We start from the raw sequence: 25,728 nt of genomic DNA, 5'->3' as shown, positions 1-25,728 counted from the left end.
GGTACGAGTACATGTTACCTTAAGATACCTTTGAGGACGAACTCGTGTAGCAGCATTTCCTCTTGGGGACGAATCATGTAACCTCTGGGGAACAAACATGTATTCTCAAGTTCCTCGACGGGACGAATTCATGTAACCTATAGTTCCTGTTGGAGACGAATGAATGTTCCTCGCCGGGCCCAGCGTGTGTTCCTTGCGTAGACGATTTCATGTACCTAAAGATCACTTTGGGGACGAACTCAAATAACAGCATTTCCTCGCGGGGATGAATTCATGTAACCTCAAGTTCCTTTGGGACGAATTCATGTAACCTCAATACCCCTTTCGTACGAATACATGTTTGTCAGAGGGCGAATGTAGGTTCCTTGCGTGGACGAGTTCATGTAACCTCTGCTTATTCTTTGGAACGAATTGATATTCCTCCCGGAGATGAATTCATGAAATATCACGTTCCCTTGGGGACGAATTCATGTAAACTTTTTTTTTTTACGAGTTGCTAGTTGCTTTACGTCGCACCGACACATATAGGTCTTACAGCGACGATGGGACAGGGAAGGGCTGGGAGTTATAGGTACAGCCCCAGCATTTGCCTGGTGTGAAAACGGAAAACCATCTTCAGGGCTGCCGACAGTGGGGTTCGAACCCACTACCTCCCGGATGCAAGCTCACATCTGCGCGCCCCTAACCGCACGGTCAACTCGCCCGGTGACAAAAGGTTTTAAGAGGTAGTCTTTCACTTTTCGTAATACAAGATGAGACAACCCGTAAAATTAATTACATCAATACCTGAATGAACATTCTACAAGTAATCATGAAGATGTTTCTTCGTAATGGTAGTGAATTCTGCGAAGTTAAGTAGTCATGATAATGAAAACAGGTACGTTAGTATTAGCACATGATGTCCCACCTCCATTAAGGAAGCCCGTTCCCAAAGTTTTATGCAGGTCTCGAAATCTCTGTAAATATGAGTGCGTCGATACTAGATCAAAATTTCTTCGATAAGCGGAAGAAAGGCTTTATTTTTTGTAACTTTTAACTGTTGTTTTTTGTACAAGTTAGTCAGTCAGTCCCTCGACATGGAGGTCTTACAAATTATATTTATGATCACCTGTATTTATTATTATTATTATTATTATTATTATTATTATTATTATTATTATTATTATTATTTTTGTATATTTTCATGAACTTCAAAGCTGATGGAACTTGGAGTAAGGCGTTTCTGCGGGGTTGGAGGACATATGCACACGAGCTCAGCTGGCATTTTCCGTATGCAATACGAACTTAGATGTGTCTATTACATTTACTGCAATTGACTGGGCGTCACAGAGCAGAACCACCAACATGATTCAGCAAGTGCCGCCACTGATTACGACCAAACGACACATCCCACTTCGAAAAGAGGTTTCTCAGCTTTTACTAGATAGCAGCACAGTGTTTTTCTCGTAAAAATGCAGTTAGATGGCGAGTTGGGATCTACCATTTTTCCACTGAGGTACTCAGATAGTAATATGCAGCTACTTACATTGATGTTTTTAATGGACTTCAAGGAATCCGTCAGACTTTTCACAACATCGTCGTTCTTGGGATTGTAACAAAACTGAACCACGTCGAGTCTGGAATTCAGCACTGCGATATCACGCGTTGGATGGTAAAGTATCACCCTGAAACAAATCAATATATTCAAGTGCATGAAGAATAAAATTAAGCATTTCACATTCCTCAACAGTTGCTTTAAACCCATCCCACAGTCTGTTTACATTTTTATTTACCGTTTTCCACCTCATAATTACTTTTTAAAACTCCCTCATGTCTGTCTCAACAACCATATGGTACTACCTAATAGTTCTACTTTTTCGACCTTCCTTTCTATCACATTTTAAACTACGATAAAAACAGCTTCGTGATCACTAATACTATTTATTACTTCGGTTTCTCTGTACAGCTCATCTGGTTTTACCAGCACCACGTCCAGAATATTCGTCCCTCTAGTTGGTTCCATCACTTTTTGATTCAGCTGTCCTTCCCAGATTAATTTATTTGCCATTTGTTGGTCATGCTTCCTGTCGTTCGCATTACCTTCCCAATTGGCATTTGCTAAACTGAGATCACCCGCGTACGCCTTTGTGGTGTAGTGGTTAGTTTGATTAGGTGCCACCCCTGGAAGCCCGGGTTCGATTCCTGGCTCTGCCACGAAATTTGAAAAGTGGTACGAGGCCTGGAATTGGGTCCACTCTGCCTCGGGAGGTCAACTGAATAGAGGTGGGTTCGATTCCCACCTCAGCCATCCTGGAAGGGGTATTCGTGGTTTCCCACTCCTCCTCCAGGCAAATGCCGGGATGGTACTTAACTTAGGGCCACGGCCGCTTCTTTCCCTCTTCCTTGTCTATACCTTCCAATTTTCTCATCCCCCGCAAGTCCCCTGTTCAGCATAGCAGGTGAGGCCGCCTGGACAAGGTACTGGTTATCCTCCTATTGTATTCCCCGACCCAGAGTCTAAATCTCCAGGACACTGCCCTTGAGGCGGTAGAGGTGGGATCCCTCGCTGAGTCCGAGGTAAAAACCGACCCTGGAGGGTAAACAGATAAAGAAGAAGAACACGAAGAATTCACCCGCTACAATCGCCGTTCTTTCCGTATCGTTCTCACATAGCCGATTATCTTACCAAATAATTACGAATCACCGTCTGCGTCACCATTTCCAGCTCTGTATACTTCAAAAACATCAAGTTGCCTGTTATCTTTAGAGATGACCTTAGACAAAGAATTTTATGGTTGTCATCTTTAACTTTCTCGTAGCTTACAAATTCTTCTTTCACCAGAATGAATACTCCCCTTCCTACTATTCATATCCTGTCTCCGCGATAAACACTTCAGTTCCGCGAGAAAATTTCTGCAATGGTTATATCATTTCTTAGCCATGATTCAACTCCTTTGACAATATCTGGTAAGTATATGTCTGTTAAATTAGTTTACTTAATTATATTCCTTTCTTTGCAAGACGTATTAACACATGTTAACTGAAATTACATTTTGAGTTGCACTGGATATTATGTTTGAAACAAGTACATCGATTTGTTCGGCACTGACTTTTATCAGGTTTACAGCAACACTTTTGTCCAGCTCCATGGCTAAATGGTTAGCGTGCTGGCCTTTGGTCACAGGAGTCCCGGGTTCTATTCCCGGAAGGGTCGGGAATTTTAACCTTAATTGGTTAACTTCCCTGGTACGGGGGCTGGATGTGTGTGCCGTCTTCATCATCATTTCATCCCCATCACGACGTGTAGGTCAAATCACAAGACCTGCATCTGGCGAGCCGAACTCGTCCTCGGACACTCCCGGCACTAAAAGCCATACGCCATTTCATTTTTCAGCGACTGCTTTGATATTGACTCTCTTAAAGAAATAGGTATGCCCAATATAATACCTGAGTTCAGTGCAGCCCAATACCGTATTTCGTGGCGTGGGAACCAGTTTTTAATAATTTCCTAAGTGGTGCATACCTATTAGATACAACATTGTTGTGAAGCGCCGCGTGCGGACAAGAAGAGAAATAACATTTTACAATTTGGTTAGGCGTATCAGGATAATTATAAAATAGCTGGAGATCGTATTCGCCTTTTTGTACGTTCTTATTAGGCTACAATACATCAGGCTTATTATAAAAATACCAAGAATTTCCAGACTAATTGAGTTTTCGACATTTTTCTACAAAAAGGCGGTTGATTATAAAAAGGCTGAAGTTAAAATTATACTGCGACACATACAACACTTGCATACTGCTCTGCCATCTGGTTTAATAGCATCTACACAAAAAAATGACGTATGTATGAATGTTGGGTTTTCTGCCCGAAGGCTGGTTTGATCCTCAGCAGCTCCTCCATAAGCTGTCATAGCTGGCCTAGGCGTCACTGAAGAGGCGTACTAGGGAAATGAGGAGTAAGGTAATTTCCCGTGGCTTTCCTCACTGTGCCAGAAGTTGCTATTACATATCAGTCTGCCAAGCCTACTGAAATCCAGGCACCAACCGACCCTATGAGCGAAAATTTCACACCATTCAAAGCGGGGACTGGCTGCATAAGGAATGGCATTACTAGCATCACTCATATATCGGTCACTTTCATATTGTCAAAGTCAAGAATGAGACAGAGACAGGTCAATGAATGTAACACATTTATTCTAGCCCATACCAGAAGACAAATTGCACTGTAAACACTACATCTTGCCAGCAAAGGCATAGAAAAATTGACACCATTCTGAATCAGATAATGCGGATTATCATCAAAACAATCTCACTGCACTGGCTTCCAATCCTCAGCCACATTCATCCTCCAGACCTACGCAGCCTGAACAATCTCGTCCGAGACGCAAATAAAATACACGCCAGTATATCACTTCCAATTCACCAAATATCCAAAGAATCGCTTCAACCCGAATGACATCCAGACACCCTCGCCTGCTGGTGGCTCAAAAACTGACGAAAGAAAACTACTGTGGACTGCGAACTTGGAATGAAGGATGGACTGCTAAAATCCCCGACGAATGAAAATCGATATTTGACCTTACACAGCCCCCACCCGAATTTCATCTCCTGCGGAGAGTTTGGGTCCCACTAAACAGAGTGCGTACTGGGATGGAAGAAGTGGCTCTGCGATGCATGCTTAGGACCTTCGACATTCTCCAAGTTGTGACTGTGGTGAAGAATTCCAGACAATGCGACAAATCACCTTCACAACTATCGACGACCTTCTGACAGCTTCAACAACGGCTATATAATGGCTACAGCAACTAGGCATTCTGGTTTAGTTGATATTTCTCATTTGTTAATTTATGCATTTACCGATATTTTGCATCATCTCTGTGTTTTTAACGTAGACTTAGTCCCTCGACAACGGTTACATGGAAAGAAAACGTTTTAAGACTCTCTTAGCGTCTGGGTACAACACGTATGACGCCGAGAATACTTAACTAAACCCACCATTTTCTGGCCTACAGTGACCCAGAATGAACATAGTCTACAACCTGTGACAATAAAGTTCGGTGAATAGTCCTGTACTATCAACATAGATGAACAATGCATGACAGTGACCTTACTGTCCTTCGAAATAGACCCCTCCCATAACTATGCACTGCTGAGATCGACAATACATGTTCTGGAAACTTTGCAAGAAGGCTTCCTTTGGGATGGTGTTCAAAAGCCTCGTCACGTTTCGTTGGATGTCAGGAATATTCTCAAATCTCTTTCCTTTCAAAGAGAGTTTGATGCGTGACTTTTCGCCGCTAACCTTCATTCGACGAGGGGATCCCGGAGAACGCCATTCCGTGCTTTTCCGTTTACTTTCAGTATCGTACCTGAGACACCAGGTTTCATCGTCAGTGACAATACATTTCAAGAAATTTGGTGTCGCATTCGCCGTTTCGACAAAATCCTGTGAAGCCTCTAAACGTGCCTGCTTCTGATCATCAGTCAAGTGATGTGGCAAAAGACAAGAACACGTGTTCCTCTTCTCTAACTTCTGGGTAACGATTTGTCGCACGGATTCACGGTTAATCTGAAGTTCATCCCCTATCATGCGCACAGTTAATCGCCGATCGTTCGTGATTAATGTCCTCACCTTCTCAATGTTCCCATCACTGACGACGGTCGCCGGTATTCCGCTACGGGGCTTGTCAGAAACACTTTCCCGGCCTCCTCGAAAAAGGGCGAAACACTCGTACACGCACTTCAAGGACAGTGCTTGATCTTCATAAACACGTACCAGCATCGCATGCGTTTCTTTCGGTGTCTTTCCAAGCTTAAAACAAAACTGTACATTGATCTTTTGGTCGTTCATGTTCCTGTTCGCAGTTCAGAACCAACGCACTAAACACGCACTGTGTCAAACAGGCCTTACACGGCACACACACGATGCTCAACTGAACAACGTTGGTAGTAGGTGGTCAAAACCTGCTGCTACACAGGTGCAGCGTTCTGTGTCGCCAGTGTTGCCGGATCGACCGTTCTCACTTCATTCATCGAACTTTATTGTCACAGGTTGTAGGCCTATATTATGTTGGGCCTCGTCTGCGGACACTCGAGAAAAAAAGGATTTTTTTCTAATCTTCCGAGCCCTAGCCGATTACAATGGAGGAACAAGAACTATCTGACGGTGAGATGATGGCCCCAGTCTAGAAAACCAAGAATAACAGAGGATTCGTTGCACAGACCATGCGTCACCCGGTAGGCTGAAGACCTTCGGGCTGAGTAGTCGCCGCTTGGTAGTCCAAGGCCCATTAGGGCTGTAGGTGTTTTGAGGTTTTAGAGATTATTATAAAGATGGTGATGAACAATCCGAATCGTTTACACGTAGCAATGTGTTGAAATTGTGTTTGAACTGACTGACTTAACTCATATGAATCACAGATAAACACTCGTCGTGCTGTAGTAAACACATACTGACCCATTGCAAACGCCGTGTTTTAATACACAAAACAGAGCAGAACTGAAAGATGGACAGTGGCGGATAATACCTAACAAAGTCGTGTACAAAGAGCTAGAACCCATTACAGATACTATGCGTAAGAGAAGACTGGATTCTTTGGACATATCATGAGGATGCAGTTTTCGAGACTTCTGGGAACTAGTACAACACAATCTAGTCTCAAAAATTCCACAAGATGTAAATGGATCAGAGAAATAAGAGATGACCTGAAGGAATTAGGCCTTACAAGAGAAGACACCACCAATAAGATAAAACTGAATACAAAACTAAAGAATACAACGTCCGATTTACCCTTACACGAAACAAACCAACAACACGCACATTTTCAACCGAAGAAAGGGCACGAAGATCGAAGCGTCTGAAGAAGTACTGGGAGGACCGCAAAGCCTAAACAATCCATTCAAAGAGACCTGAACGATGCACTGATTAAAGTGATCCTGTGCGGTTATAAAACAAGAAGAAGAAGAAGAAGAAGAAGAAGAAGAGGATGGTTGCCTTGTTGTACTTCCTTTTAAAACAATAATTACCACCACCACCACCACATTCACCTGCGAAGCAAGATTCGTGGAAAACCTGTGCGGAACTGTTTGAGCAATAGTTTAAGACTGAACATGTTTTAGCAAAACCTCCAGCGAAGTCTGCAATACAAAACTTGGTGGCAAAATGGGGTGAAACGGTCTCTGTAGCGAATAAAAATCGGAACTATCCGAAAAGAGTTCCAACACCAGGAAACAAGGCTCGAGTGAAAGAAAGCCTGAAACGAAGTCCGACGAAATCTCAAGTGGGAATAAAGTGATCGTCGTGTCGAAATATTATCAAAAAGGACCTACATCTGTCATCACCATCATTTCATCATCATCATCATCATCATCATTTTCCAACTCCATTTTCCCAGGTGTGGTGTACAAGCACTTGCCATCTCCTTCTGTCTTCATACATCTTCTGTTCGAGTACATTCTCCCATTTGTGTCCTCTCTCCTTCACATCGGATCTTACAGTCCCCATCCAACGTTTCCTTGGTCTTCCCTGTGGTCTTCTTCCTATGAGATTAAGGACAAAATATTTTCTGGCAGGTCTTTCCCTGTTCATTCTCATTATATGTCCATACCACTGAAGTCTGCGTTTCTTTATGACACTGGTAATGGGAACCTCGATACCAGCTACTTTCTTATTCACTTCATTTCTGATCTTGTCCTTTCTGGTAGTTTGGTTCATGGTTCTAATCACTCCCATTTCAGTTGCTTGGATTCTACTGAGGTCTTTGTTTAGTAGGGTACAAGTTTCTAAACTGTGCGTGAGGAATGGTACGAAATAAGTGTGGTACATGATTGTTTTAGCTTTGTGTGGTGTTTTGCAGTCCCAGAGAAGATTTCTGACTTGACTGTAGGAGTTTGACGCTTTCTGTGTCCTGCTGAGTATTTCCTGCCTAACAGTGTTGCCTTTCGATATTGTGCTTCCGAGGTATTTGAAGTGGGAAGCTGATTCGATTTTTGCTCCTCCCAGAAATATATTTGAGCTTGTTCCTTCCCTGTTGATGGTCATTTCCACTGTCTTTGTTTTTCTCATCTTCAGTCAAAAATTTTGAATGTATTGTTCCATTCGTTTTCTTCTGAACTTCAGCTTCTGTCTCTCCCCATAAAAACATATCATCAGCAAATACCAGGGCGTTTGGTTCACTGTCCATTTTCTTGATAGATTTTATGACCTTGTCCATTACTATTACGAACTGTTGAGCACGCGTGTTGAGTTTTACCGGTGGTTTCTGAGTGAAGTGGAGTCAAGACTTTTGGATCCTCAGTTTTTCATTTCTTCAGATAAGGCCATTTCCAACATCTTCTGTGATGTTCATTAACAAGGGTCAATCCTGCGTCAGTCTTATTGTAAATATTTTCGGGCCACTTTTATTTTGCCTAGCATCCAGATATTGAAGGTCCAGTCCTTCAAAGGGTTATTGGTATCAAAATTAGAAACATCTACAGTGTGAACTCAATATTTCAGCTCTACCTAAGAAAGGATGTTCCAGTTCAAACCGTCATGTCGATTTTGAGTCAACCTGTTGTAACAGAACGTCACAGTCAGAGAATAGACAGACATAAAACAAATATATTAATACAGATTACATTACATCAGATTTATTGAACCTTACAGGGCTTCGCCCAATACAGTGTTCAAATGCATAATAGCCTAACCAAATACAAAATGTATAAAATCCCCTGATTAAGAACAATGACAAAATAATAATTCGATTAAACAAAACAATATAGTACTTGGAAGCAAATGGCCCACGGTGAAATCACTTTCGGAGAGCCGTTAGCCCTGGGCATAAAACTAAAGTAATAAACAAGCTATGATAGGTATAGTGGGCCCTCCACGCAGTGATCACTGCCCGGTGGAGCCTGTCGATTGTCATAGAATCGCGAGGCTACTCACGATAATAATAAGAATTTAATACAGATTACATACCTCATATATTTACAGCCCACAGTCGTCTTACATCTGTTGAACAAGCCGAACAGGCTGAGTCCTTCTTTGTTACTCCCGGGAACACCTCTTTTGAAGTTGGAGGGATGTGACTGCTGGTTGAAGACTTGCAGAGCTTCGTATGTCTCCGTATCGATCATAACCATGTCCCTCCTGAGACACAAAGAGAATCTTAGGTGAGGGAGGAGAGACCAATAAGGAGCTCAACATTTGATGAAGTGCAAAATTGTACAAACGAACTGATTGTGCAATATGTAACACACACTGTAAGGGATAGTGTTATATTTTTCCTTTCAACTCAACCACGCGTCTTTTCTGCTTTCTTTCCCTGTGTTTTTTACCTAACGTCTTCCATTTTCTTCAATACAAAATGATGTGATGAGAAAGAATGTGTATAATGTTGATACAGAAAAAATTCTCTTTTCAAAATCGTGTCATTTACAACATTGTTACAGCCATGCTTCAATTTTTGTTTCTCTTTCACAACATTTGATGAAGTGCCAAATTAATTTGTGTAAATGTTTATGATGACATGATATGAGAATTGGAACAGTCAACTCAGTGCAGGTTAAGGAGGATTTCCCCACTGCTGGCTAACCATGGGAAGAGAAGGAGTGGGAGTGTGAGTGCATGTGTTCCCGAGATAATGGGACCTGACCTACTCTTGAGATGATCTGGTGGATATCCGCGGTGGGGAGAGGAATCATCTCTCAACTGGACATACGTGGAGAGAGGTAAGGATGATTGTTCTGGCTACAATGTCTCGGTGGTTAGGGCAATTATTATGAGGGAAACACGTGCGGCAACACGCTCAATAAGAAGAATTTTTAGATGTAGTTTACCTTTTATTTGTAGAATACTTCCATTTTGTTCATCCGAATAATAATAATAAAATAGAGATCGTCACGGATTTAAAATACCTTGGTGAATGGATCAGTTGGAATAATCTTGAGAACAAAGCAATGGAATCTCGACGAACCAAAATAGAAACAGCCTTCCAGCTTACGAAAGACACCAATAACAAAAATTCCCTCTCCTGGAATTCCAAGATCAGACATTATAATACAGTAGTCAACCCTGAAGCACTTTATGCTGCAGAAACACTCTCTATAACTACATAGGATCCAATGGAAAGTTGGAGATAAAGGAAAGGAAAATACTACGAAAAATTCTAGGCCCCAAATTCCATAATAACGAACTTTCACACATAAGAAATGAAACCCTGTATAGGAAAACAGAAAGGATTTCCGACACAAGAAGTAAAATTAGAGTTGACTTCAATGGCCACATCCTAGGAATGGACCCGAAAAGGATAACTAAAATAACCTTCGACTATTTCTGCAATAAGAAAACCAAGCTGAACTGGTTTAAGGAAACTGAGAAGGACCCACGAGAGTTTCAAATTACAGAAGAGATGCTTGTAGATGGATCCGCGAAGAAAATGACCAAATATAAAATAAAGAGGTTTCAGGATAGGGCGAAGCCCAAACGACTATACAGAATTTCTGAAGAAAAAAGAAAGGCAAGATCTGAAAGGATGAAAAAGTACTGGGGGGACAGGAAAACACGACTCACTAACCACTGATTGATATATCGTGCCCCAAAGTGGGTGAAACGGACAAGAAGAAGAAGACAAATTATTAGAAGCTGATTATAGTCCTCTGAGAATGGGAACAAATCGACTGTCTAGCGTTTGCTGATGATATCGGACATTCTGTCAAACAATGTAGGATGAAAATCGACCTTCTAAAAGAACTCGCTGAACAAACTGACTTGCAGACTGACTCGAAGCAATTACTAACATCAAAGATGCTCCAGAAAAACTCCAGACAAAATACGGGAAGATCAACTGAGTAGAAAAATGTAAGTATCTGGGTGAGATCATAATGAAAAATGGACTGCACAAAGAAACACTTAAGGAACGAGTACACAAACTTGAAATAGCCTATCAAACGTAGCGCTCAATCTACAACAAAAGAAATTCCTGTCCCAAAATACTAAACTACATCATTATGAAACTGTTCTGCAGCCAGTAGTTATGTATGCAGCCGAAACCCTATCCCTAAATGTTAATAAAGGACTCCTCGGAGAAATGGAGAAAAAAGAGCGCAAAACCATCAGAAGTAACATGGGATCCAATTACAAGAATGGCACTCATTATAAAAAATCCAACAAAGAATTGTATAGGAAAATAGCGAAAATTACAGAAACAGTCCTTAGGAGACGGGCACGATATTACGGTCATCTCAAACGAATGGACGGAAACAGGCTGACTAAACAGATCTTTCACTTGTTTTGACTCCAAACCCCAAACCACAATGCCCTGGTTTATGAACATCAAGGAAGACCTCCAAATGCTGCATATAAAACCCGAAGACGCCTTCAATAGAGATCTCTTCCGCAAAAAGATACTGACGAATGGGCTAAACCGAGACAAGCAACCGAAAAGAAGATAAGGTACCACCTGGACAGAGGAATTCAAGCTGGACCACTCACAGAGAATGAGGATATTCTGGGCTCAAAAGAAAGCGAAGAAAATTTCCAAATGTAACAAGATTTAACGTGGTCCTAGATGGCCTCAACGAATAATATATAATAATAATTTAACTTACATGGAGATGATGTGAACGGCTGATATTGGTGCGACTCTTTGTGTGGCCTCCAGGTTCAAATACACAAAGGATTTGTCCAGACAATTCAGTAGAGTACCTAAGGCAAGAACCATGGACTCCGCCGTTAGATTAACAACGGTGTTAATGTACCATACATGTTCTTCTTCTTCGCTGTCTTCTGGCTCTCCTGGCAGACGAACAGACAATATGCGCCGCTTACAGAGCTCGTAGCCTGAAAGAAAATAGTCTTTTAACACTGTTTTTCAATGAGCAATGAGTGAATATCTAAAGGTATTATAAATAGCTGAAAATATCGAAAAATACTGCCTTAACCCATATCTTTACAGCTTAACTGCTCACCAGCCGGTTCAGGGCATCTATCCTGCAAGTGAGCCGAATAACTGCCCTGAGCGAGATAGATGAAATGGAATGGCGTCTGGTTTTTAGTGCCGGTAGTGTCCGAGGACATGTTCGGCTCGCCAGGTGCAGGTCTTTTGATTTGACTCCCGTAGGCAACCTGCGCGTTGTGATGAGGATGAAATGATGATGAAGACGACACATACACCCAGCCCCCGTGCCAGCGAAATTAAACAACAGTGGTTAAAATTCCTGGGCCTGCCGGGAATCGAACCGGGACACCTGTGACCAAAAGCCAACACGCTAACCATTTAGGCATGGAGCCGGACGCGAGATAGACGGAGTGACTGAACAGCAAGGTTAGGCAGATGTTCATCCCAAAGAGCAAGGTGGGAAAGACTTTCTGGCCTAACATTCGCATGATAAACATGCGTTCAAACATAAAATGAACTTAATTGAATTTTCAAAATAACAAAAATTAAGTACTTTAAACATTTAAACAAGGGTAAAAATAACCGTAACTTTTTCTCCCAAAATCAAAACAATTGTTTTTATTTCCGAGTTTAACACATTTATAAACAAAGGTAATTTATTCCATCAAACTATAAACATTAATTGTATATTAACCCACAAAATCAAAAATAAAACATCGATATTTTCCAATTTAACACAATTTTAAATACAGGATTATCATTTTAAAGTAAAAAGTTAATTATGTCTATCTCATAAAATTATTAAAAACTTGTTTTAGAATATTAAACAAGAGAAATGATTTAAAGAAATGCACTGCTAAAAACATAGGGGGACAAGAATTTGATCGCGTGTACCATGTAAGTAGTCCGTGATTAAGTAATGTTATTTATAATGTTATTTGTTTTACGTCCCACTAACTACTCTTTTACGGTTTTCGGAGACGCCGAGGTGCCGGAATTTAGTCCCGCAGGAGTTCTTTTACATGCCAGTAAATCTACCGACACGAGGCTGACGTATTTGAGCACCTTCAAATACCACCGGACTGAGTCAGGATCGAACCTGCCATGTTGGGGTCAGAAGGCCAGCACCTCAACCGTCTGAGCCACTCAGCCCGGCTCCGTGATTAAGGTATATACTGTTGGTCTTATTCTTCCGACATGTTTTCAGAACGAGAGGAATCCTTCCACATTTCGCTGGAAAGCCATGGCTTTGTGGCAGTAGTCAAATGTATCGCGCTATGCCTCAGAGTGAAATGAACGAGCAATGTCTCCCTCTGTCACCTAGTGAGTGTAAGTAAAAGAGTACGTCTCTATACGCTTTGTGTACGTTTCATGAGTCGAAATGAGATATCTGAATGAGGCAGAACATGTTCGGGCAGTGGCATTACTGCAGGAACGTTGGAATATTCGTGCAGTGTCTACAGAGCTTAATGTGGCTTCATCTGTTGTTGGGAGGGTTTGGAAACGATTTCATGAAACTGTTTACATAAACACGAAAGCCAGAGTAAGGAAGAACACGGAAAACATCGGCCAGAGAAGATCGATATGTGGTGAATTGTTCTCTCCGCCGGCGACTGCCAGGAACCTGCAAAATGATCTACGAGCAGCAAATGGTTGCAGTGTCAGTGACCAAACAATACGTAACAAACTCCGAGAGGCAGGTTTAAGACAAAGGAGACCTCATCGGCACAAGGGAGATCGACTTCGATTTGCTGAGGTCCATAGCAACTGGCAGCTGCGTCACTGGCGCAATGTATTGTTTACAGACGAATCCCGCTTTCGTCTAACACGGTGCGACGGACGTATACGTGTATATCGTCGAGGTGAACGTTATAATGACGCAGCATTCCATGAAATGGACGGATTTGGGAGTGGCTCAGTCATAGTGTAGGGTAGCGTCACATTTGATAGCCGATCAGATCTTCAGATAATCAGAGGCCGATTTAATGCTCAAAGGTACATCAACGGGATTGTACTGGACCATGTTATGCCCATTACAGTTGTAATGCGTTCCTAGTTTATCCTCCAACACGACAATGCGAGAGCGCAGTCAGCAGCAGCCACCATAGAAACTCTACAGGTCTTTGCAATTCAAACACTAGACTGGCCTGCTCTGAGGCCTGACCTCAATCCCATTGTTCAGCACATATGGTATATGCTGAACAGACAACTTCGGATCCGTCCTGTACCACCTCAGACTCTTGAACAACTTGCAGATGTCGTTATTGAGGAGTGGAGCAAAATTCCACATGAAACTTTTCGCAGACTTGTTAGGAGCATGCCTTGAAGATGTGAGGCAGTAATAAGGGCACATGGAGGACCTACCAGATATTGAAATGTTTCTTTATGTGCTCTATGTGAATTATTTGAAGAACTTTCCACTTTGGTTTATGACATTGCGTTGAATTTATGATCATAGAACGAACATGTGTCATAAGAAGTGAACAGGATATGTACATTTCAGTTAAAACAGGGTTTCATTTTCCAGATAAGATGTTTGTTTCACTCAGACCATTAATGAAATAATAATGCAGGTGTTTAAAATGTTGTCCTTTTAATTTTTTGAGCAGTGTGTATAAATAAAAATGATTTTATCACACAAATTCAAAAGAAATTGAAATGTAACACAAGCAAGAGTTAGTTTTTCTGTCTCTCATAATCAATCAAAACTGTGGATCGTTTTCAATTTAACACAAGTTTTTATGTCTCACATTATCCAACCAAAATTTGGATCATTTTGAATGTAACACAACTTTCTTGATATCTTTGAAGTAGAAACTTGGCACCTCCTGGATGCTAACAGTTTAGTTATGTTGGAATAAATGTTTTGTCCTGATTGGATACGTAATATAGCTTCTAAAACTGCTTCTGAGATCCATGATCTTCTTTACAGGAGTACAATATCCTCCATTAGCAATAATAAGGAGGAAAAAGGAATGGATCCGACATTTCGAAAAATGAAGGTATATGCCAAAAAATATAAGGGGCACGAAAAGCGTGGAAATGAAAGACTCCCTAGGATTCGAATGCTCTAATACCAACGGGGTGGGAAAAGAACAAGAGTTGACCAAGGGAGGTCGGATACGGTAGATAGGGAGATCAGCCAGAAGAATTACAAAAATAATATTACAATAGAAAAAACGGAAACTCTGGAATCTGAAGCAACAAGTAGGATTGGTTAAGGAGAGAGGATATGGAAGAACGAGAAATAACTCTGGACGATATGCATAACAAAACAGAAAATGTAAAGAAAGATAAAAATATAAAAATAAGATTTTAACCAAAAATTGACAAAACGACATACAACGAAGAGGGTATTTGCAGATGAGGAACGGCAGTAAAGATCACAACGCATGGAAAGCTACTGGGCAGTTCAGAAAGAAAACTCATCGAAGAAGATGACCAGGAAATGATTGACTAAAGTGGTCCAATGAGGCCGTAAAAGCAGGAAAAGAAGTATAAGCATAAGAAATAACGGAAGTCTGATGCTAATTTAATGATGAGTAATTATATATTTTATCAGTATCAAGCAAGTGACTGTTCTGAAGGTAATTTGCCACTCAGCTGAAGTACAGAATAGATATAGACCACGATCAGTATTGATATAAATAAGTGATATTAATACTTACAGTATTCCCTTCCTGGCAGCAGAATGAACTTCTTCTGTTCCGCGAGGTCGTGTCCCGGGCTCACATCTCCTTCCTGCACTAGAGTCTTCAAGGCGGCTATAAACACGTCGGCCATCTTGCTGCTGGTCACTACTTTACTAGGCTGCACTTGTCTGAACAGACTTGTCAGCATGTGGAACTCTGGGTTGATGTCCACTGTGTCGTTGAGGATAGTTATCTGAAAACAATTTACAGGGATGTTTTTGAGTACCTGCGTCACGAGAACAAGTTGTCTCTGAAGTGAAATGCACAGGCACTCGAGTTTCGAGAGGAGAGGATGGCCGTGGTGATTAAAGTGGAAGTACAACTGCGCAACCATACTCTCTTAACATTAACCAAAGGAAAGTATAGAAGAGGTTCGTCTCCGAAAAATGAAGGTTTGACAATAGAAAGGGAATGGCCACATGGGTGTGAAAACGAAAAAATCGCTAGGTCTCGCAAACCTATTAATACCGTCGGGATCGGGAAAGTGGTGGTGGTGGTGATGATTATTGTTTTAAGACCAAATACAAACTAGGTAACCAATCTCTATATAACACTAATCGGAGGGAACAAAGCGAAAGAATCCGACATTTCGAAAAATGAAAGTATAGACCACAGAAAGACAAGGGCCACAAAGGGCGTGAAAATGAAAGAATCCGCAGGCCTCGAGTGCTCTAATATCATCGGGGTCGAAAAAGAAGAAGAATTGTCTAAGGGAGGTCGGATAGCACAGATCAAGGTGAGGATCCTGAAACAAGTAAGTGGAAGCAATGTCAGGACTCAGCTGAGGGTCCCGTGGTCGCCAACTCACGCTCCCAAGTTAAGAGCCCAGGGTAGCCCTTTTAGTAATCTCTTACGACAGGCAGGGGATACTATGGGTGTTATCCCCCCCCACCCATAGGGGGAAGTGGGGGTCGGGAAAGAATAAGAGTCGACCAGAGGACGTCGGATCTACGCGAGGAGCTACTCACAAGTAAGTGGAAGTAATGCCAGATTCAGCAGGCGATTTTCCTTTCACTCACCTATTGCCACATTTTTATCGCCCCACCCACAGGTGTTATGCATTTCATGAAAATGATCATTTCGGCCGAGTCTCTGTACGTTTCCTACAGTAGCTGAACCGTAGAATATGGCTGTGATAAAGGTTTTGCGATTAAAATTTGCATTTAAAGCGGAAACAAAATGAATTTCGTAGAGTTTATTATTACAGCAGTGTATTTAATCTGTTACCCTCCAGGATGGGGGTTTCCCCCGGACTGAGCGAGGGATCCCACCGCTACCTCCTCAAGGGCAGTGTCTTGGAGCGTGAGAGATTTGGTCTGCGGATACAACTAGGGAGCAGGACCAGTATCTGTCCCAGGTGGCCTCACCTGCTATGCTGAACAGCGGCCTTGTGAGGGGGTGGGAGGATTGGAAGACATAGTCAAGAAGGAGGGAAAGAAGCAAACGTGGCCTTAAGCTAGGTACCATCCCAGCATTTGCCTGGAGGAGAAATGGGAAACCACGGAACACCACGTCGAGGATGGCAGGTGGGAATCGAATTCTCCTCAACTCAGTTGACCTTCCGATACTTAGTGGACCCCGATTCAGTCCTCGTACCAGTTTTCAAATTTCGTGGCAGAGCCAGGAATCGAACGTGGGTTTTCAGGGTTGACAGCTTATCACACTAACCACTACACCACAGACGCGGACTTCGTAGAATTTGCTGAGGTTTATTGGAAAGTAAAGTACCGTTTTACATTACTAAAAAAAATAGCCACCTTGAAATTGTTGTTGTGAATATACTCAAGCATGAAACAAACAGTTGGTTGACAAAAAAAAAAAAAAAAAAAAAAAAAAAAAATCTGGAGACATAATTTGAGCAAAATAGTGAATTTTTCGTGGAACTGTGCACATGTCAGGCTTACAAAAAAAAGTTCCGCTGATCTCCGGTGTAATTAAACAATTTTCTCTATACTGCCGTTATAAAATACTTTCCCTGTAATTTACATTGCAGTATGCCATAAAATATAGCCACGGCGCCGTTTTAAAGTGGCTGGCTGCGATGGGAATTCTGAAGTGCGTGGTGCAACATAGGAAATAATTTTTCAGAAAAAAAAAATGGATATTTCACTTCAATTTGATGATGATGATGCTTGTTGTTTAAAGGGGCCTAACATCGAGGTCATCGGCCCCTAATGGTACGAAATGAAATAAAAAATTCAAATTCATCCATTGACCAAATTAAAATAAAAAATGTTATGAAGAATGGATGGACATGAACCCTACTATAAAACAAAAAACAAAAAAACAAAAAAACAGTGGATCAGGCTCAAAAAGAAGGTAGTTAATTAGAGTATTACTGACCAAGGGACCATTTATAAAGCACAATGATGCTTGATGTCTGAAGGGGTGCTAAATTCACGTCTAAGGCCCCACAGAATGGTACATATCGCGAGTAAAGTAGAACCATGGTATTTGTCATTTTGGGGTACTGATCAAAAGCAGCGAAGACTCACGATGGCCCACACAAGATGGTACTACTCACAAGTATTGCAGTTCGTACAGGGAACGCAGACCTATGGTGTTTCTCACACAATGGCGCCACTCATAGCCAACGCAAACCGGTAAGGGTCCTCACCTAGGTGTACTAGTCACGGGCGCCGGTATTCCCGTGGTGTTCCTCACATAGTGGGTTCCAATCACAGGCTACGCCCAGACCCGCGGTGTTGCTCACATGGGTACAACGCACGGGTACTGGAATCCACCAGACCAGGCTTTTTACTGCAACTAATCACAAACCTATTTCGTACCAATTTAGTGATACTATTCGCAAGTACATGCAACCCATGGTGTTCCCCGCATGATGGTACGAATCAAGAGTAGTTTCATGGTTCTAATTCAATCATCCCTTGGTCGCCCCTTGTAGTCGCCTCTTACGACAGGCAGGGGATACCGCGGCTGTATTCTACATGTGCGTCCCCCACCCGGAGGGGGTTCACTTCAATTTGTAAACAGAAAATTGTAAATTTGAACATTTTCTTAATAGAATTACCACTTTTCCCCACTTGAAAAACTAATTTATCATTTCATTTCGTAAATAGAAGAAGAATGTATTTCATTTTTGAAAACTTTATTAAGAGAATGAACATTATTTTTCGTGGGAATAAATACACAGCTATTGAGTTTATGATTACAAATAAAATATATTGTTTGGCGTTCATTTCTGTATTTTTATTTATGTATTATTTACTTACTATGAGGATAGTATCGGGCGTCCTAAAATCTACCCTAATACCCTAGTTTCACACCATAACACTCCCCCTGTGGGTGGGGCGGTAGAATAACACACACGGTATCCCATGCCTGTCGTAAGAGGCGACTAAAAGGGTCCCCAAGGACTCTTAACTTGGGAGTGTGGGTTGGCGATCACGGGGCTCTCAGCCAGCTGTGCCAGACTCCTCACTTTTATCTATCCTATCAGACCTCCCTTGGTCAATTCTTATTCTTTTCCGACCCCGACAGTATTTAGAGCACTCGAGACCCAGGGAGTTTTTCATTTTGCACGCCCTTCGTGGCCCTTGTCTTTCTTTTGGCGATACCTTCATTTTTCGAAGTGTCGGATCTCTTCCATTTTATCTCTCTGATTAGTGTTATATAGAGAATAGTTGCTTAGTTGAAATAATACTTTCCATACAATTTACGGAAAAACACGCAATATAATATAAATGATCGACATTTGTTTAGTGGAGTTACAACCTCCACCTCCCTCCTTATAGAATAAAGTCTACGAGGGGAAATAGGAGGAAGACTAAAACAATAATCACCACCATCACCACTCACACCATAACAAGTATTCTCCACCCTCCATACCTGAGACCCCATCAGACAGCTATTCAAGAATGGGAGAAATGCAGTAACCTGAAGTTCCCTGCAACAGCTTCCCATCAGGAAACTCTGTTGAATTTCGCCTCGAGTCAAGGAAACAATTCTGGACCACAAGCCCGCACGAGGGATTTAAGATCGATGAAGCGTGGGAAACAACGTGGAAGAGCATCCCAGAATTCAGCCACCAATAGTTTGACGACTCCACACATCTATCTATCAGTTGCCAATTGAACCATTTGAGGACTGGCCATGCCCGAACTAAGGCAACACTATAGGCCTACATATGAGGAATAACAAACTCTCCAGTGTGTGACTGTGGATTCTCAAAACACCCACATTATTGATGAATGCTCCAGGAGACATTTTGAAAGTAGCAGGAATGAACTGATGGATGCCACACCGAGAGTAGTAGAGTAGATACAGTCGCGCTGGACATCAACTTTTAGCCTTCCCCGAGATAAATTCTTATCTATTTATTACCTTGTAAATAGCTATCATGTTTCATAGGATTAATAATGATTAATTTTCCTATTCTATTAATCAGAGTCGAAATAACAAAAAGGAACAAATTTTTGAAATATTGCCGACTAGGATCGACCGTTGTATACTTCATAGGTAGTAATGGGAAGAAGCAGTTCACCTGCGGGAACTAGTTCATTCACTCTCGCTCCCAATAAAGAACTACTTCACGAACTACTTCGCGAACTACTTCAAAATGTGTAACTTTCCCGCCAGAGCACTCTGCAACCGCTGAAGTATTTCGTCCGCGGACAAGTTCCTTCTCATTCCATTCACACAAGGCTTCATCGCTTCGCGAGCTTTCCAGAACGAGGAAGTACACAAAGTGGACAACAGGTAGCACGCTGGTGCACTGACCTTGCTCTATAACATTCGTAGATGCTACAGAGATGAACGTTCCTATTACCGGTAATGTCAGTTCACACTCTCTTCTCCTGCCCCCAACCCCTCAGGAATGCAGGTGTAGAAAATATCTTATTTCTTTTCAAGGATAATCAGAATTTCTATTAAATATTGTCGACTTGAAAATGAGATGTTTTAAACGCTGATCTGTTATCGCAAGAGAACCCTTTTCGGTGTTGATTTCATCCCCTGACTGAAACATAAATTTATAACATCTGAGCGTTGGTCAAATTTTTCTCGTCGGTGGCGCTAAACGTCAAGGCGCATTTAAGTAAAACTACTTTAAATAGTTCTGTAATACATTCAGACTAGTCAATACGGATCAAACAACCATATTAACCTAACATGGTTAAGTTTATCAACAGACTCCATCACTCTCGCTCCCAAGGAAGAACTACTTTACGAACTACTTCAAAATGTGTAACTTTCCCGCCAGAGCACTCTGCAACCGCTGAAGTAGTTCGTCCGCGAACACGTTCCTTCCCATTCCCTTCGCACTCGTGAAGTTCTACAGTTCGCGAAGTAGTTCTCGAGAGACGAGAAAGCACTTCACAGTTCGTGGGAGAGAAGTAGTTCCCGAGAACTAGCTCGTTCGCGAACTACCCATCACTTCTTCTTCTTCTTCTTCTTCTTCTTTTATGACCACATAGGATCACTTTAGTCAGTCCGTCGTTCAGGTCTCTTTGAAGGGATTGTTCGGGCTTTGCGGTCCTCCCAGTACTTCTTCAAACGCTCCGATCTTCGTGCCCTTTCCTCAGTTGAAAATGTGCGTGTTGTTGGTTTGTTTTGTGTAAGGGTTTTTTTTTTTTTTTTTTTTTTTTTGGCCAGTTACTTTACGTCGCACCGACACAGATAGGTCTTATGGCGACGATGGGACAGGGAAGGAAGCGGCCGTGGCCTTAATTATGGTACAGCCCCAGCATTTACCTGGTGTGAAAATTGGAAATCACGGAAAACCATTTTCAGGGCTGCCGACAGTGGGGTTCGAACCTACTATCTCCCGAATACTGGATACTGGCCGCATTTAAGCGACTGCAGCTATCGAGCTCGGTAGTTCATAGGTTCAGAAAGTTAAATTGAACGCTTTGCTTTTGCATATATCTCGCGATATATCGAGTGAAGTTAGTCGTAGCTTTCCGGGAATGGTTTAATTCGATTCAGCGTTTTTTTAAAGACAAGGGAATGGCTTACAGTCTGCCTCTTTTTAAACATTATGCTAACGTTCAGATAGTGGAATCAAGAAAGTAGTAACGATGTTTTAAAGTCTAATTTGAAGAAAAAGAGAATTGACATCGGCAACTGGTAGGATGTGGCGTCTGATTGGCTGATGTGGTAACGTATTGTCCACAACATTTTGAACAATTAGCAACGAAGGCACAAATCCGATAAAAGAGATCGAAGAAACAAGCAAACAAACAAACAAACCCCCTGGCACTACAGCCCTTGAAGGGCTTTGGCCTACCAAGCGACCGCTGCTCAGCCCGAAGGCCTGCAGATTACGAGGTGTCGTGTGGTCAGCACGACGAATCCTCTCGGCCGTTATTCTTGGCTTTCTAGACCGAAGCCGCCATCTCACCGTCAGATAGCTCCTCAAATCTAATCACGTAGGCTGAGTGGACCTCGAACCAGCCCTCAGGTCCAGGTAAAAATCCCTGACCTGGCCGGGAATCGAACCCGGGGGCCTCCGGGTAAGAGGCAGGTACGCTACCCCTACACCACGGGGCCAGCAAGAGATCGAAGAAAGGAGTGATAAAATCAAAGAAGAAATGATTGTGTATTTATCGTATGGCTTTCAATGCCCGATGACATGTTCGGCTCGCCTGGTGCAGGTCTTTCTATTTGACTCCCACGGGCGACCTGCGTGTGTGGATGTGATTAGTGTGATTACCATCAACATCGTCATATGTTCTCACTCCATACGAACACTGCTGAGAGGTTTGGAATTCAATCCAGGCTTTTGACACGCAGTCTACAGTAGTGATTAGAAATTGTATACCACCACCTCCCCTACCCTGCCGGCCAACATTCTGACAGCAATTTTTTTTTTCCACCAACAGGACTCGAACCGGCTAATCACAGTGTCATACCATATAGACTTCAACGCCTTAACGGCTATGGCTACCAGGCGGGCGGGGGGGGGGGGGGGTGAGTGAATCCCCATGGGTTACCAAGCGACCACTGCTCAACACGAAAGCCTGCAGATTACGAGATGACGCATGGTCAGGGCAATGATTCCTCTCGGCCATTATTCCTGGCTCTGATGATGATGATGCTTGTTGTTTAAAGGGGCCTAACATCTAGGTTATCGGCCCCTAATAACGAAATGTAATGACAATTTAAAAGTCCAAAATCATCCACTGACCAGAATTCAATGTAATACGCGCATGTAACGCAGACCTATACTGTTTCTCACATTCCGGCGCCACTTACAGGCAACGCCCAGACCCGTGGTGTTTCTCGCATAATGGTACTAATCACAGGTACTGTAAAAACCCATCCTGATTCACACTCTGCAGCTACTAATCACAAACTTATTGTGTATGTAACATAGTGGTACTACTCTCAAGTAAAGGCGACCCATTATGTTCCCCGTGTGATGGTACTAATTACAAGTAGTCTCATGGTCCTAATTCGATAATACCTTGGTCGCCCCTTTCAGTCGCCTCTTACGACGGACAGGGGATACTGTGTGTGTATTCTTCGTCTGCGTCCCCCACCCACAGAATATATTTTTGCTCTCTAGACTGGGATCGCCATCTCACCGTCAGATAGCTCCTGAAATGTAATCAAGTAGGCCCAGAGGACCGTGAGCCAGCGCTCAGATCCTGGTACAAGTCCGTGTCCTGACCGGGAATCGAGTCAGAGACAGGCACGGTAACCCTAAACCGCGAGGCCGGCGGGTGAGTGAATACCTCCGAGGAATAGAATGTCCTATTTGATTACTCTACGTTTGTCGGTATAATCTACAGTAGTTTCACTTAGTGTAACAGATAGTGATATATATCGTCAGGTGCCAAATAAGTAAACAATTCTTAAAGAACAAATCCTAAATAGCTTACCTCATTGGTCTCCATATTGTAATAGGCCGCTCCCAACTTGCCTTTTCGCCAGTACACCGACAGGATAACCTGCAGAGATACAGACAGAATTCTTCAAACATATAAAAACAGATCACTTAAAAATAACGACATGAATAGTTTGTCTGGCTATTGCAGGACCTTCTCAGACAAGCTTTTAACTCAAATTCACCTAATTACTTCCAACCTTAAATATATAGGTTGTAACAACAATCTACGGCTAAATGTTAAGGACGCATTCCTCAGATGCAGAATAAAAAATACGTTATATACATCTGAATATGGTTTTCATGATTAATGTGCTATGTAGAGTTGTAGAAGATTGATTCTAACAAGGGAATAAATCGCTTCCGGACCCATTTATACATACCAGATGTATGCATAAGTTTTTACCGGTTTTTGTGGTAAAGAAAACATGTAATTTTCAAGGGAAAATTCATTTTTTGTTTATTAAAATGTTGGCCATCGGCTTCTACACACTTCGCCCACCTTTCAGGTAAGTTATGAATACCACGCCAGAAAAAAACTGCTTGTCTTTTGCGGCAGACCATTCGTCGAGCCATTTTCCAACTTTCTCGAAATTGCTGAAGTGCTGCTCTGCGAGCGCGTGCCCCATTGATGCTAAGAGGTGGTAGTCAGATGGCGCCAGGTCGGGGCAGTACGGCGTGTGCGGGAGGATGTCCCATCCAAGCGATTTCAAGGTGTCTTTCACTGGTTTTGATGTGTGAGACGGCGCATTGTCGTGTAACAAAATCACTTTGCCATGTCTTCTGGCCCATTCCGGTCGTTTTCCGATCAATGCATAATTTAAATTAATCATTTGTTGGTTAGCGTTGTGCATTAACGGTTTCGCCAGGCTTCAAGAGTTCATAATACACAACACCGCTCTGGTCCCACCAGACACCAAATACAGTAGAGACAATACGCGACACTTCCGGATTTAGCCTTGTTAAAACGGGAGACAGTTCACAAGTAGCGTGACCTGAAAATTCGCGCTAAATTCAAATATCAATGGACATTCACATACGGAAATGGATAAATAAATTACGTCTAGAAAGAAAGTGTTGTTAAGATATCATCTTCAAAGTTGCTAAAGCAATTTTTGATAAATGAATGAAGAATTATTTAACAGGTTATAATTTAAAGACTGAAATTAGACATCTATATTCAAGGTGTGAAATGGACTGCTGTGAAAGGACTTGATCTCTGAGCAGTTGAATATGTCATAACATTTTACACTTTATTTGCCAGATGACAGCAGCAACTTATACAAATATACTATAGAGTATATTATACACTATAGTGTATTTGATTTAAAGCAATCTCCTACGATAGCGCTCTCACTTGGAAGACATGCATACTCTCTGAACTCTGAAGGTCACTTTCTGTGTTTGTAAGCTGCTACTAGTGACAGTTCCCACTTCCCAGCTACTGTTTGCACTAGTACGTTATTCCGTTGTCGTTACTCGGTAATTTGTTATTTTTTGTCCTCGTTACATTTGTAACAGTGACAGGCATGTGACTGTGACAAAGTAACTGCTATGTTATTTTTCAGCCACCCCTACAGCGAAATCAGCACTTGTCTTAAGACCGGTTTGAGAACTATGCGGAGAAATCACCGTAGCATACTTCCTAAGGTGCGATCCTATCAGCTCGGAGGTCCATGTTCAAACCCCACCCCTGGTGGAGTTTATCTTCGATTGGTGCACCGTGCAGATTTAGCAACATAGCATCGCCAAGCCAATTTGATTTTATTTAATTATCGTATGGCTTTTAGTGCCGGGAGTGTCTGAGGACATGTACGGCTCGTCTTTCTGACACCTATAGGTGACCTGCGCGTCTGGATGTCGGATGATCATTATGAGGCAGGGAGAGGGCGAAATCCGCTGCTAGCATAGCCTACTCCTATCAAATAACACCAAGCAGTCTGCTCAAACCTTTACGTCACCATCCGACATACGAATCACCATCAACAGTGCCATATGCCTCACTCCATATGAACACTGCGCAGAGATTTGGAATTGAATGCAGGCTTTTGGCGCACGATCTAGTGAGCTCATACCATGTTTAAGAAAACAGTAAGTTATCGCTCTTATGACAACAAGGTTGCCATATCGAACGGCTCTATTCAACAGCATCACGGGAAAACGGTGGCAGGTATATTCGTGAAACTCAATAATTAAGTTCAAAATGAAAGGGGGGAAAAGTAAGCTCCATAATTTTCTTTTAAATCTATGGTACAGAGGTTGTAGGGCGGGTGTGAGGGGTGGAGGGGCTTATTTAGGTTTTTACAGCAATATGGGTAAACTG

At 42.2% G+C, this 25,728-nt stretch overlaps 1 protein-coding gene across 1 annotated transcript in view; it reads right to left on the bottom strand.

Annotated features, from left to right (window-relative positions):
• LOC136885034 (mutS protein homolog 5-like) overlaps positions 1-24,777 on the bottom strand; it is an 84,809-nt gene extending 60,032 nt beyond the window's left edge. The window contains exons 1-6 of the mRNA XM_068230066.1: positions 24,763-24,777; positions 23,401-23,469; positions 15,533-15,749; positions 11,575-11,806; positions 8,945-9,115; positions 1,526-1,664 (exon numbers count right to left, since the gene is read on the bottom strand). Coding sequence (XP_068086167.1) covers positions 1,526-1,664; positions 8,945-9,115; positions 11,575-11,806; positions 15,533-15,749; positions 23,401-23,469; positions 24,763-24,777 — 843 coding nt within the window. The remainder of the gene's footprint in view (positions 1-1,525; positions 1,665-8,944; positions 9,116-11,574; positions 11,807-15,532; positions 15,750-23,400; positions 23,470-24,762) is intronic.
• Between the last annotated feature and the right edge of the window lie 951 nt (positions 24,778-25,728).

The sequence above is a fragment of the Anabrus simplex genome, chromosome 13 (assembly GCF_040414725.1).
Source record: "Anabrus simplex isolate iqAnaSimp1 chromosome 13, ASM4041472v1, whole genome shotgun sequence".
Lineage (NCBI taxonomy): Eukaryota > Metazoa > Arthropoda > Insecta > Orthoptera > Tettigoniidae > Anabrus > Anabrus simplex.
The sequence above is the reverse complement of the archived record's forward strand: the minus strand, read 5'-3'. Positions and strand labels throughout refer to the sequence as shown.